Source organism: Liolophura sinensis, chromosome 6 (assembly GCF_032854445.1).
Source record: "Liolophura sinensis isolate JHLJ2023 chromosome 6, CUHK_Ljap_v2, whole genome shotgun sequence".
Classification (NCBI taxonomy): Eukaryota; Metazoa; Mollusca; class Polyplacophora; order Chitonida; family Chitonidae; genus Liolophura; species Liolophura sinensis.
The window spans coordinates 2798590-2812713 of record NC_088300.1 but is presented as its reverse complement, the minus strand read 5'-3'; the positions used below and the strand labels follow the sequence as shown (position 1 = coordinate 2812713).

The 14124-nt window shown below is 41.2% G+C and overlaps 1 protein-coding gene across 2 annotated transcripts in view; it reads right to left on the bottom strand.

Annotated features, from left to right (window-relative positions):
• The window catches only part of LOC135469192 (ubiquitin carboxyl-terminal hydrolase 34-like), a 58003-nt gene that overhangs the window by 42387 nt on the left and 1492 nt on the right, over positions 1-14124 (bottom strand). For both annotated transcript variants that reach the window (XM_064747736.1, XM_064747737.1), the window contains exons 2-13: positions 13545-13708; positions 12346-12560; positions 11887-12011; positions 11410-11537; positions 10815-10904; positions 10455-10553; positions 9862-9944; positions 6509-6663; positions 5973-6089; positions 5075-5174; positions 4103-4215; positions 538-741 (exon numbers count right to left, since the gene is read on the bottom strand). In XM_064747736.1, the coding sequence (XP_064603806.1) occupies positions 538-741; positions 4103-4215; positions 5075-5174; positions 5973-6089; positions 6509-6663; positions 9862-9944; positions 10455-10553; positions 10815-10904; positions 11410-11537; positions 11887-12011; positions 12346-12560; positions 13545-13708 (1593 nt within the window). The remainder of the gene's footprint in view (positions 1-537; positions 742-4102; positions 4216-5074; positions 5175-5972; positions 6090-6508; positions 6664-9861; positions 9945-10454; positions 10554-10814; positions 10905-11409; positions 11538-11886; positions 12012-12345; positions 12561-13544; positions 13709-14124) is intronic.

The window sequence follows — 14124 nt, the reverse complement described above, 5'->3', positions numbered from 1 at the left end:
TACTGATTCGTCTCCATAATCAAATGGAAAATGTGCATAAATTACACTGAGGTTTTTCTCTTTCATATGCAGAAAGATTAAGTAATTAGGGTAATTACAATTAATTAATTTTTAATTGTAGGATGGCCACTGCATGGTAACTAACCTTGAATTACAGACTGTTCAACTCTACTGACTCAACCAAAATTCCGTTGGATCAGTGTTAATGCTGAGCACTGACCTTGCATAATGCATGACAAACTGACAAACGCCCCAGAGGCAGCCAGCTGGAATGAGCGTATTGTCGTAGTCAAGTGATGATAAGAAAGACCCTTAATCCACTTCAAAGGCGACACACAAATTAACATTTTTGTTTTATGGGCAGAATGAATATTTTATCTATGTCGTCAGAGGTATAAAAATAAAACTGAAAAGCCATCTAATTTGTGGGGAATGTAAACTGTTCCAGCAACTGTTGTTTTTGGACATATTTATGTGCTTGAGAGAACTGAAAAACAGAAAAATCATGAATATTAAGACTTTCCAGTTTCCTCTCACCTTTTCTGCGATGCCAGCAGGCTGGAGGAGGACACGGATGGGCGTGGACTGTCGGTCCTGCAGGTTTCTCTGGTGGCTGATGATCCCCTGACCATCAATCTGCCAGGTGCGCAGGTGGAAGGCGTAGCGTTTCCTGAACGCCTCCAGGTGGTTCTTTAGCAGTACTAGACCACGTTGTATCACAAGCAGATTAGAATCACAGTTCTAAAATAAACATATAATATAAATATTTGAGCTGAGAAGAATGCATACTTTTAAGCACTTTTTTGGTTAGCATCTTTGCTGTTCTAAAAACTACACTCTTCTTAATTTGACCCCACAAGTAGAAAGCCATAGAAAGAAAAAGTGCTGTTATTCAGCAAAATTGTGATATATGCCTGAATCACCTATATCTAGTTTACCACATACATACTTCAACAGCTGCTTCTTGGCATGCCATACTTCTGCGACCTTTTCGCAAGCAGTAAAACTTACGAAAAAGTCTGGGTTGAATCTGGGTTGAGTGTATTAACTCAGACTAGTTGTCACATTACACGTTATGCTGAGCTGATAATACCTGACTGAGCGTATTAACTCAGACTAGTTGTCACATTACACATTACGCTGAGCTGATAATACTCGGTTGAGTGTATTAACTCAGACAAGTTGTCACATTATACGTTACGCTGAGCTGATAATACCTGACTGAGCGTATTAACTCAGACTAGTTGTCATATTACACGTTACGCTGAGCTGATAATACCTGACTCAGTGTATTAACTCAGACAAGTTGTCACATTACACATTACGCTGAGCTGATAATACCTGACTAAGCGTATTAACTCAGACTAGTTGTCACATTACATGTTATGCTGAGCTGATAATACCTGATTGAGTGTATTAACTCAGACAAGTTGTCACATTACACATTACGCTGAGCTGATAATACCTGATTGAGTGTATTAACTCAGACAAGTTGTCACATTATACGTTATGCTGAGCTGCTAATACCTGACTGAGCGTATTAACTCAGACTAGTTGTCACCTTACACATTACGCTGAGCTGATAATACCTGATTGAGTGTATTAACTCAGACTAGTTGTCATATTACACGTTACGCTGAGCTGATAATACCCGACTGAGTGTATTAACTCAGACTAGTTGTCACATTACACGTTGCGCTGAGCTGATAATACCTGATTGAGTGTATTAACTCAGATTAGTTGTCATATTACACGTTATGCTGAGCTGATAATACCTGATTGAGTGTATTAACTCAGACAAGTTGTCACATTACACATTACGCTGAGCTGATAATACCTGACTCAGTGTATTAACTCAGACTAGTTGTCACATTACACGTTATGCTGAGCTGATAATACCTGACTCAGTGTATTAACTCAGACAAGTTGTCACATTACACGTTACGCTGAGCTGATAATACTCGATTGAGTGTATTAACTCAGACTAGATGTCATATTACACGTTACGCTGAGCTGATAATACCCGACTGAGTGTATTAACTCAGACTAAATGTCACATTACACATTATGCTGAGCTGATAATACCTGACTGAGTGTATTAACTCAGACAAGTTGTCACATTACACGTTACGCTGAGCTGATAATACTCGATTGAGTGTATTAACTCAGACTAGATGTCATATTACACGTTACGCTGAGCTGATAATACCCGACTGAGTGTATTAACTCAGACCAGTTGTCACCTTACACATTATGCTGAGCTGATAATACCTGACTGAGTGTATTAACTCAGACTAGATGTCACATTACACATTACGCTGAGCTGATAATACCTGACTGAGTGTATTAACTCAGACTAGATGTCACATTACACATTACGCTGAGCTGATAATACCTGACTGAGTGTATTAACTCAGACTAGTTGTCACCTTACACATTATGCTGAGCTGATAATACCTGACTGAGTGTATTAACTCAGACTAGATGTCACATTACACGTTACGCTGAGCTGATAATACCTTACTGAGTGTATTAACCAGTCGAAGTACATTTAACAATGTTTGTCCGTTTCCAAAATACTGATAACTGAATATGCGATTTTTTTTTCATGCTTCATTTTCACCCAGTTTATTTGCATGAGAGTAGAACGTTCATGTACACGTCTTCACACCTTACCAATGTTGGCTCTGATGACCTGACAATAGGCTAGCATTCTTTGCGTGAAAATTTGGAGGCGATGTCAATTTACATCTGACGGAGTGTATTCAAATTTGAACAGCCAAATAGTATTGATATGCAAATCACAAATTTGCTCAGTTCCAGCACAGTTTGTAGGAAACGTCAATCACAGCAAGAGACCCGATGCCATCTCCTGTTGTTTTGCCCGTGGTAAGTAGATTAAGTGAGGTGAACATCATTAGAATACACCAATCGGTAAATGACTTTATGATGGTTTTACTGACATGGTTTAGCATCAAGGCCAAATTCACAGTGGTAATTGTCACCACATACATGACGACACATGCACATAAACACTTTGAACTCCCGTCATACAGTCTACATGGGAGATTTCACAATCAATCTGTTTTCCAAGGGGCAGGTCAATGAAAATATGTCCATCTTATTGGACAATGTTAAATGTAAGCTGTCAGTTATCTGTAAGACAATTTGGCACATGTGACTGAGTTCTCAGAAAATTTGTTGAGGAATGGCAATAGCCGTTCACCAACACAATGTTTAAAATTGTTGCAATATGAAGTTGTGAATGGGTAACCAATTTCACACAAGCGAATACAATGTTCAACCCGTACACACTGAGGTTATGATCGTCATTTTAAGAAATCTTCCCACCGTAATGCTGGGTGAGAACTGCATAAAATACCACCCCTACATTTGATATACCTATACTGGACCGTTTTAATTACGCTTGTCAGAGATAGGTATAAGCCGCAATGCATGTTAACAAATATGCTCTTCATGGGGAGGACAGCGAGTTTACCCTTGTTAGACAGGTGTTTACCACTGTTAGATAGGTATTTACTGCTGTTAGACAGGTGTTTACCGCGGTTAGGTGTTTACCACTGTTAGACAGGTGTTAGCATAGAAGGTTTGACCTCGATTTCACTGATTTGGAATCCCTGATTGAGGCACTCAACCTTATGCGATATCTGTTATCATACTGAACTAATGATTAATTTACGGCACATTACGATGGGAAGTTGGAGAAATTTCATGTGTATCTAACTGGATAGCTGTGCAGTTTTTAAGTTTAGCCATACCCTTTTGCATGACACTGGTTAGATTTATCAGGACCAACGCCGCAAGTCTATAGCCCTACAAGTATTGTCTACACCCACACCACCAGTCGTGCGGTCTACTGCAAAGTGATCAGTGGTATGAAAACAAGTTAGTCCCCCTTCTCGTGACATGGGCTTTTATGTTCATATAGGTCGGGGCAATGTTGTGGAGTTGTGACATCATGCAGCAAGCTGAACTGGTCTCGCCTCCTTGAGAAAAGGTTGCTGAAATACGGTAATAAAACCAGGACTAAAAAGTCTGCTTGTCAGTATAGGGCATGCTATGATCCTAACAAACACCTTACCTTTTGTACATTTTGTAGCGCTGTCCCCAAACTGTTCATACAGCGCTGAACAAATTCCTCCTCCTTCTCTAGAGAGCCTCTTCCATCAAGATACAAACAGGACTCGTACGAACCTACCAAACACGAAACATGCCCATGTGTCAGTTCTCATTCTACATGCACTGCTTTAAGAACTTAGCCTTGATAAATACACAATACATTGCTACAACATGAAAAAGTATGAATCTACAAGTTTATAACCAAAAGGATAAGGCTGGAACCAAAAAATTACTGCTGAATTGATCTATTATAAATCTTCTATCTTTAAATCTTCTAATTGCACCACATATAATGAGATACAAAACACAATGGCTGAAGTTACACCACATATAATGAGATACAAAACACAATGGCTGAAGTTACACCACATATAATGAGATACAAAACACAATGGCTGAAGTTACACCACATATAATGAGATACAAAACACAATGGCTGAAGTTACACCACATATAATGAGATACAAAACACAATGGCTGAAGTTACACCACATATAATGAGATACAAAACACAATGGCTGAAGTTACACCACATATAATAACATACAAAAACACAATGGCTGAAGTTACACCACATATAATGAGATACAAAACACAATGGCTGAAGTTACACCACATATTTATTTATTTATCTGATTGGTGTTTTACACCGTACTCAAGAATATTTCACTTATACGACGGCGGCCAGCATTATGGTGGGTGGAAACCGGGCACAGCCCGGGGGGAAACCCACGACCATCCGCAGGTTGCTGGAAGACCTTCCCACTTACTAACACCACATATAATGACATACAAAACACAATGGCTGAAGTTACACCACATATAATGACATACAAATCACAATGGCTGAAGTTACACCACATATAATAACATACAAAAACACAATGGCTGAAATAAAACCATCAGCAGATGTGTGAGAACAGCTGACACTTACAGTTGATGTAGTAGGCATTCAGGAACTGTATGGCTGTCATGCTGACATCGTTGTTGTGAGCTCGTAATGCCACTCCCCACAACTGGTCCATGCCACAGATCTGACAAGACAAGTATGACCACAGAGCTTTAACAATCACATGGACACATATGTACAAGTCAGAATTTGGAGTATTCTCAGTTTTAATATATATAAGCCTACATTCATATTTTAAGACATAAATTCAGTGAGAATTTGGAATCAGAGGGTGACTATCTTCACGCAACATGGCATGTCATCTACTTTACAGCTTCTGACGGCCTTCATAGCTGACTGTGTTAGCATGCTAGTGCAGCATAATGACTACCGAGGCTCTCACGCATGTCGTTGCAGCAAGTTCAAGTCCAGCACATGCTGGTTTCCCCTCTTGTCATACATGCGAAGGTCTACCAGCAACGTGCCGATGGTGGTGGGTTTCCCTGGAGCTCCGCCCCATTTCTTCCCATTATAATGGCAGAAAACACCAAACAAATCAATAAAAAGACAAATCACTTTTTCTGCTTTGGGTAAGTTTTTTCTTTTCAAAATGCTTCATGTACATCAAAAACAGAAACATCCTCCACAAACACGACAGCCAGTACTGTCAAGTGTGAGTATTTATCTGTACCTGCCTCAACAGTTTACGTTTAGTTCCATGAAATATCTAGTACATTAAAAACAATGTGACAGCAGCAAAAGTGTAGTTACACATATCCACATGTTTGGATCGATTAGTACTTGTTCAGCTTTTCCAATTTTTCAAATCTTAATCTTGAACCACATTTAAGCATTTAACTTCATGACACCATCAACAATAAAATGCTTGCTCCCCTTTAAAACCTTTGCAATGTAATGAATAAGTATCCAATTCCTAGCTCACCTGGTCTTCTGATAGCGGCTTTTCTAATGAAGCATTGGCCAATCGTGCACGGTGACACAACTGTTGGAACAAGTTTAGACCAATCATACTCATTGACTCTGGGCACAGCTTGGGCATCTGAATGAAAGATTTATAATAAGATAATAATCCATATCCATCCAAAGTTTTGAAAGATTACTGAATGTTCAGATGCATTTCAGAGTTCTTCAACATTGTATAAAGTTTTGAAGCAAACATTAGCACTGATACTATGAAAAAAACCACAACAAGGAACAGAAAATGTCTCACTCCAGGAACAACGACAATTTGTCCCTGATATGAGCAGTGTTTTTCTGCTCTAGGGAAGTGTTTTTATCTTTGGTATAATAATAAGGTAAATAGTTTGGAACTACAGTCCTATATTATACATCAAGGTGTTCAAATATATGTCTTCTGAATATTACCAAAACATGCATCTACACTACTTCACAGCAAGCCTACACTTACCAATATTTATTTAGTTATCACTCAGTTATATGTGACTCAATGGTTCTCACCTTTTCAAGGAAGATATGTTTGAAAGTCTCGGGTCCCATGGCATGATGATCTTTGCTCTTGGCCTGGTTTAGAAACCAGCTTAGGCACTCATCAGAACACTCTGGGTCTGTGGCTAAACAGGTCCACAGCGTGTCCACCTGATCCAGACTCAGCCCTGTACAAACACAAGCACAATCACATCAGAACATTCTGGGTCTGTGGCTAAACAGGTCCACAGCGTGTCCACGTGATCCAGACTCAGCCCTGTACAAACACAAGCACAATCACATCAGAACATTCTGGGTCTGTGGCTAAACAGGTCCACAATGTGTCCACCTGATCCAGACTTAGCCCTGTACAAACACAAGCACAATCACATCAGAACATTCTGGGTCTGTGGCTAAACAGGTCCACAATGTGTCCACCTGATCCAGACTCAGCCCTGTACAAACACAAGCACAATCACATCAGAACATTCTGGGTCTGTGGCTAAACAGGTCCACAGCGTGTCCACCTGATCCAGACTCAGCCCTGTACAAACACAAGCACAATCACATCAGAACATTCTGGGTCTGTGGCTAAACAGGTCCACAGCGTGTCCACCTGATCCAGACTCAGCCCTGCACAAACACAAGCACAATCACATCAGAACATTCTGGGTCTGTGGCCAAACAGGTCCACAATGTGTCCATCTGATCCAGACTCAGCCCTGCACAAACACAGGCATAAACACATCAGAACATTCTGGGTCTGTGGCCAAACAGGTCCACAATGTGTCCACCTGATCCAGACTCAGCCCTGCACAAACACAAGCATAAACACATCAGCACACTCTGGGTCTGTGGCTAAACACCTCTGAAGTGTGTCCACCTGATCCAGGTTCAACCCTGTACAAACACAAGCATAATCACATCAGCACACTCTGGGTCTGTGGCTAAACACCTCTGAAGTGTGTCCACCTGATCCAGATTCAGCTCTGTACAAACACAAACATAAACACATCAGAACATTCTGGGTCTGTGGCTAAACAGGTCCACAATGTGTCCACCTGATCCAGACTCAGCCCTGTACAAACACGAGCATAAACACATCAGAACATTCTGGGTCTGTGGCCAAACAGGTCCACAATGTGTCCACCTGATCCAGACTCAGCCCTGCACAAACACAAGCATAAACACATCAGAACATTCTGGGTCTGTGGCCAAACAGGTCCACAATGTGTCCACCTGATCCAGACTCAGCCCTGCACAAACACAAGCATAATCACATCAGAACATTCTGGGTCTGTGGCCAAACAGGTCCACAATGTGTCCACCTGATCCAGACTCAGCCCTGCACAAACACAAGCACAATCACATCAGAACATTCTGGGTCTGTGGCCAAACAGGTCCACAATGTGTCCACCTGATCCAGACTCAGCCCTGCACAAATACAAGCACAATCACATCAGAACATTCTGGGTCTGTGGCTAAACAGGTCCACAGCGTGTCCACCTGATCCAGACTCAGCCCTGCACAAACACAAGCACAATCACATCAGAACATTCTGGGTCTGTGGCCAAACAGGTCCACAATGTGTCCATCTGATCCAGACTCAGCCCTGCACAAACACAAGCATAAACACATCAGAACATTCTGGGTCTGTGGCCAAACAGGTCCACAATGTGTCCACCTGATCCAGACTCAGCCCTGCACAAACACAAGCATAATCACATCAGAACATTCTGGGTCTGTGGCCAAACAGGTCCACAATGTGTCCACCTGATCCAGACTCAGCCCTGTAAAAACACAACCACAATCACATCAGAACATTCTGGGTCTGTGGCCAAACAGGTCCACAATGTGTCCACCTGATCCAGACTCAGCCCTGCACAAACACAAGCACAATCACATCAGAACATTCTGGGTCTGTGGCCAAACAGGTCCACAATGTGTCCACCTGATCCAGACTCAGCCCTGTACAAACACAAGCACAATCACATCAGAACATTCTGGGTCTGTGGCTAAACACCTCTGAGGTGTGTCCACCTGATCCAGACTCAGCCCTGTACAAACACAAGCATAAACACATCAGAACATTCTGGGTCTGTGGCCAAACAGGTCCACAGCGTGTCCATCTGATCCAGACTCAGCCCTGCACAAACACAAGCATAAACACATCAGAGCATTCTGGGTCTGTGGCCAAACAGGTCCACAGCGTGTCCACCTGATCCAGACTCAGCCCTGTACAAACACAAGCATAAACACATCAGAACATTCTGGGTCTGTGGCTAAACACCTCTGAAGTGTGTCCACCTGATCCAGACTCAGCCCTGTACAAACACAGGCATAAACACATCAGAACATTCTGGGTCTGTGGCTAAACACCTCTAAATTGTGTCCACCTGATCCAGACTCAGCCCTGTACAAACACAAGCATAAACACATCAGCACACTCTGGGTCTGTGGCTAAACACCTCTGAAGTGTGTCCACCTGATCCAGGTTCAACCCTGTACAAACACAAGCATAAACACATAAGCACACTCTGGGTCTGTAGCTAAACACCTCTGAAGTGTGTCCACCTGATCCAGGTTCAACCCTGCACAAAAACAAGCATAAACACATCAGCATATTCTGGGTCTGTGGCTAAACATGTTCACAGTGTGTCCACCTGATCCAGACTCAGCCCTGTACAAACACAAACATAAACACATCAGTGCACTCTGGGTCTGTGGATAAACACGTCCGAAGTGTGTCCACCTGATCCAGACTCAGCCCTGTATAAACACAAGCATAATCACATCAGCACACTCTGGGTCTGTGGCTAAACACATCTGAAGTGTCCACCTGATCCACACTCAGCCCTGTACAAACACAAACACATCAGCACACTCTGGGTCTGTGGCTAAACACGTCTGAAATGTGTCCACCCGATCCGGACTCAGCCCTGTACAAACACAAGCATAAACACATCAGCACACTTTGGGTCTGTGGCTAAACACATCTGAAGTGTCCACCTGATCCAGACTCAGCCCTGTACGAACACAAACATAAACGCATCAGCACACTCTGGGTCTGTGGCTAAACACGTCCACAGGCTGTCCACCTGATCCAGGCTCAGCCTTGCACAAACACAAACAAATCACACAAACAACACAGAATACAAACAAATTTTGGGTCTGTAGCTAACCATGTCCATGGTGTGTTCACTTGATCTAGATTATATTATTTCAAAACACATTTAACACATGGTATATGTAATCCTGAATATAATGAGCTATTTTCTGTTGTCTTTGAGTTTGTCTATATTTTGGAGATCTTCTGTAACCAAGTTTAACACATCAGGATTTTCTAAAAGCTTAAAGGTAAAGGTGGCGCAGATGTTTATACTTACTGAAGTTTTCAGGTGATCCAATAGAGGAGAATACGCATGTTAGGAACAGGAGGCGTACCTGGATCTCTTCTACATGACTGTACCTGATCAGGTGAGACAACACATTGCTTATCACATTTATTTAGTTCACTTATACAAGGTGGTCAGATTTATGGGTAGAGGAAACCATAGTGCCCAGAGTAAACGCCTGGGTTATCAAAGGTGCCTTAACAAATCTCATCTGAAATGTAAAATGAAGAATTATACACAAATTTAAAAAACTTTATGAAGGTCACAAATGTGAAGGTCAAATGTACTGTAATATATACTTCAGATTTAGTTTTACTTCAAATAATTTTAACACAGAATTTCCTGCTAGTGGCACAGTTCAAATGATGTCAATCTTAAATTATTCTTCTATGAAGTCATTTTGTATTGAACACTTTATTAATACATAGTTCCAGTCTACTGACCAACATGCACAAAACATTAATAAGAAGAACACAAATTATCTTCCAAAATAAAAAAATTACTATTCGTAATAAACTTACAATTTCTGCTTTAAACTGCAAGAAGGTTCTATGGGTTTTAATGCTGTTTGGCAAAATACTTACAGAGCCCCAGATGGTATGGTTCCATTCTTTATGGCATTTGTGTAATGCAACAAGTTATCAAAGAAGTGATGCATCATACTGAACTCCTTTTCTGCCCACCTGTAAACAGTAGCAAAAATGATGTTAGGTAAGACCAATACCTGTACGGCAATTCTGCGTCCTTCTGGAGATGTAGAGTCTTTTATGATTCATTACATATACAGAATAAAGGCTAAGATTGTTTTATCCACGACCCAGGTCAATTGAGCTTTCCAGACAATCACTTTATGTAGGAACAAGCTCTCCGTTATTATTGATCAATGGTTTTAATAATTACACTCCATTTAAGAGTAAAGGAATGAGAAAGCCGTGTAAACTTACATGGTAACGGTGTGGGTGTCCAGGCCACTTCTGTACTGCTGGAAAGAACTGAAGATTTTCGGAAGCAGACGTAAAGATACCGCCACTGACCTAAAACCAAATAAAAACAAAAACCTTGTGTCTTTCAGAAACTCTACAAGAAATAACATAAATGCAGTGACCATTTCTATAAATCTTTATTTGATGAGGTTCAAATATTGGATTCCTTATCCTCAATGTTGGCAGGGCCATATCTAGAAAAACAACTGAAGGCTCTGATCCTAAACTTTAAAGGTGACATTGTGAGCGTGCATGCGGAAATTCTTATAAAAAGCAACTCAAAATGACTTCTCAGAGCTTTCAAATCTATGAATGAAAGAAATTTGTATGAAAACTAAACTTTTTTTGGTAAACCATCACATTTTAGTTAAATTTACTTGCGCTTTAAATTTACAGGTTCAAAGATCCGCAGAACATATAAAACAAATGCTCTGGCAAAGTATAATTCAACTGGGAATAAAGTGACACCTTTTCTAAAGTGAAAGCCAAATCAAGTGTTGACAATAGTGCTTGGTTTGTACAACCATGAACATAAAATGGAAGTTATTCTTCTTACCTGTTATTAGCTACATTTTGAATGCAAGCTTCTATAAATTTCATTTTGATTCTTCGCTCAGTTGAGAAACAGACTAAAGTACACAGGGCTTTCTCAGCTTCAACAGCCAGGCCGTCAGGTAATAAATGCTGCAAAGCAAACAAAAAAGTGCATCAAAAGTAAAGTCCCAAACAACTGGGTAAGAAGTAATCAAAATGCTTTAGTTTCTATTTAACTTAACCACATGATAAAGTCATGTCACATAATAATGTGAATAAATTGCAAGTCAGGTGAGCAAACCAAGGTAGAGACATTATGTGTAATGACCCATTACAGCTGGAGAGGGACTTTTCATTACTGCTGGTAGCACCTGTTCTGATAGTGCTTAATCACAACACCAGAATACCGAGGACTATTTTAACACAGTGCATCAATGGAATCACCAGGCATAACCTCAACTGGTTTTGAAACGTGTAGATGAGGAGTATGAAGACTCACAGCCTTGTCATCCTGCACCAAGTCCCAGAGGAGAGTGATGCCCGGCTGGCACACCTCATCCAGACTGAAATCACAGCTAGTTACCACCACAGTCTCCTTCTGAGGGGGCCGGTGGTGTAAAACAGCTGCAAACCACAAAACAGCAGCAGTTATCTCCCCATGCTTTCAGTAACAAATCCATAAATATGTTAGATTAGATGAGAGTTTTATTTATTTTTGTTCAAGAAATTTCAGTGGTGTTTTAAGGTGTAGTTTCCCCTATATGATTCATATTACAAATTACAGATATTAATTTTCTAAAATCATTCAGCTACACCTTCAACCATATCAAGGATTTTGCAATGAATATTTTTACATTTTGAAAAAAATTAAAAATGATACTGTGGCAAATGAACAGACATAAAGGGGATCAAACAAAGTGTACGTAACTCAACGGGACGTGGAAACAGAAATTCTCACCATGGGGTATGTGACCCTGGTAGAGTGACGCCATGCTGGCCAGCTGTTGTTGCATCTGGGAGTTGTAATGGACATGAGCATTGATCTGGGCAAGTTCCTCATCACTAAGTCCCTCCTCTCCCTCAAAGTCAGCCATATTCTTGTCAGATTTAGCAGAGAGACGTGAACTGTTACAACTGCCATCGTCTGGGCTCAAAATATCATCGATGTATTCACTGTAAGATACAAGCATGAACACTTACACTCCTAATGTCGTTAACTCACATACAATGTAACTTTGAAACAAAGCATGCAAATTGCAAAACAAGCTCAACTCGACACAAGACAGATTAATCAAACTAAACACTGGTGCTGCGATAACACTAAGGAACTCACCTCTGTACTAGCTAATGCAGCTGAACTCAGTAACTTTTGAGTCTTCCACAACCTAGTGGTTAGCGTGCTAGCCCAGCACAATGACACAATGCGTTGCTGTGAGTTCAAGTGCAGCTTCTCCAGTCATACATGACAGGGTATGACAGCACACTTCCAGGAACCTGCGTGTGGTCGTAGGTTTCCATCCACCTAATGCAGCTGACCGTGTAACTCACCTCTATACCCACTAATGCAGCTGTACTGTGTAACTCACCATTGTAACCCCTAATGAAGCTGTACTGTGTAACTCACCCTTGAATCCACTAATGCAGCTGTACTGTGTAACTCACCATTGTAACCACTAATGAAGCTGTACTGTGTAACTCACCCCTGTACCCACTAATGCAGCTCTACTGTGTAACTCACCCCTGTATCCACTAATGCAGCTCTACTGTGTAACTCACCCTTATATCTACTAATGCAGGTGTAATGTGTAACTCACCACTGTATCAACTAATGCAGTCATACTGTGCAACTCATTCTTGTATCCACTAACATAGCCATACTGTGTAACTCACCCCTGTATCCACTAAGGCAAGCCACACTGAGTAACTCACCTCTGTATCCACTAATGCAGCTCTACTGTGTAATTCACCACTGTATCCACTGATGCAGCTCTACTGTGTAACTCACCCCTGTATCCACTCATGCAATTGTGCTGTGTAACTCACCCCTGTATCCACTCATGCAATTGTGCTGTGTAACTCGCCACTGTATCAACTGATGCAGCCATACGCTGTAACTCACCCCTGTATCCACTCATGCAATTGTGCTGTGTAACTCACCCCTGTATACGCTGGTGCAGCCGTCGTTGAGACCGGACCTGCTCTAAGTATTCTGTACAGTCATAGACCTCAGGCTGTTCAGGTTTGGTGTTGTTGGGAGGGGCAGGGGTCTGATCAGAGCTGGTGCCTGCTACATTCCCATCTGACTCAACCTCAGGGTTGTCCTACACAATAACCACATCAAGGTGAGTTACATGATGTACTGGATTCAACATCATATTCAAGGTAAGCCAAATTACAGGTAAGACAGTGGAATAACAGGTGGGCTTAAGACTGAAAGCAAGCATGGCAAAATAACAAAAACAAATGACGCAAACTCAAATGATGTATAGTTACTTTTCAACTCGACGCCTTCAGTACTCTGGCTACAACTTCAACAGCCAAGCACAAAAATGGCTTCTGTTATCACCTAACATCAAATAAGCCATGACCCTTGAGGTCACAGGTTCAATTTCGGATCAGCTGCAGCTTTACTTTGTTACCCCACTGGCTTCCATCATAGAAGTTAAACAGCCTTGATTTAAAGCATTTGCCACGAATCTTAATAAAACAAAGAATTAAATACATGCTTCATTAAATA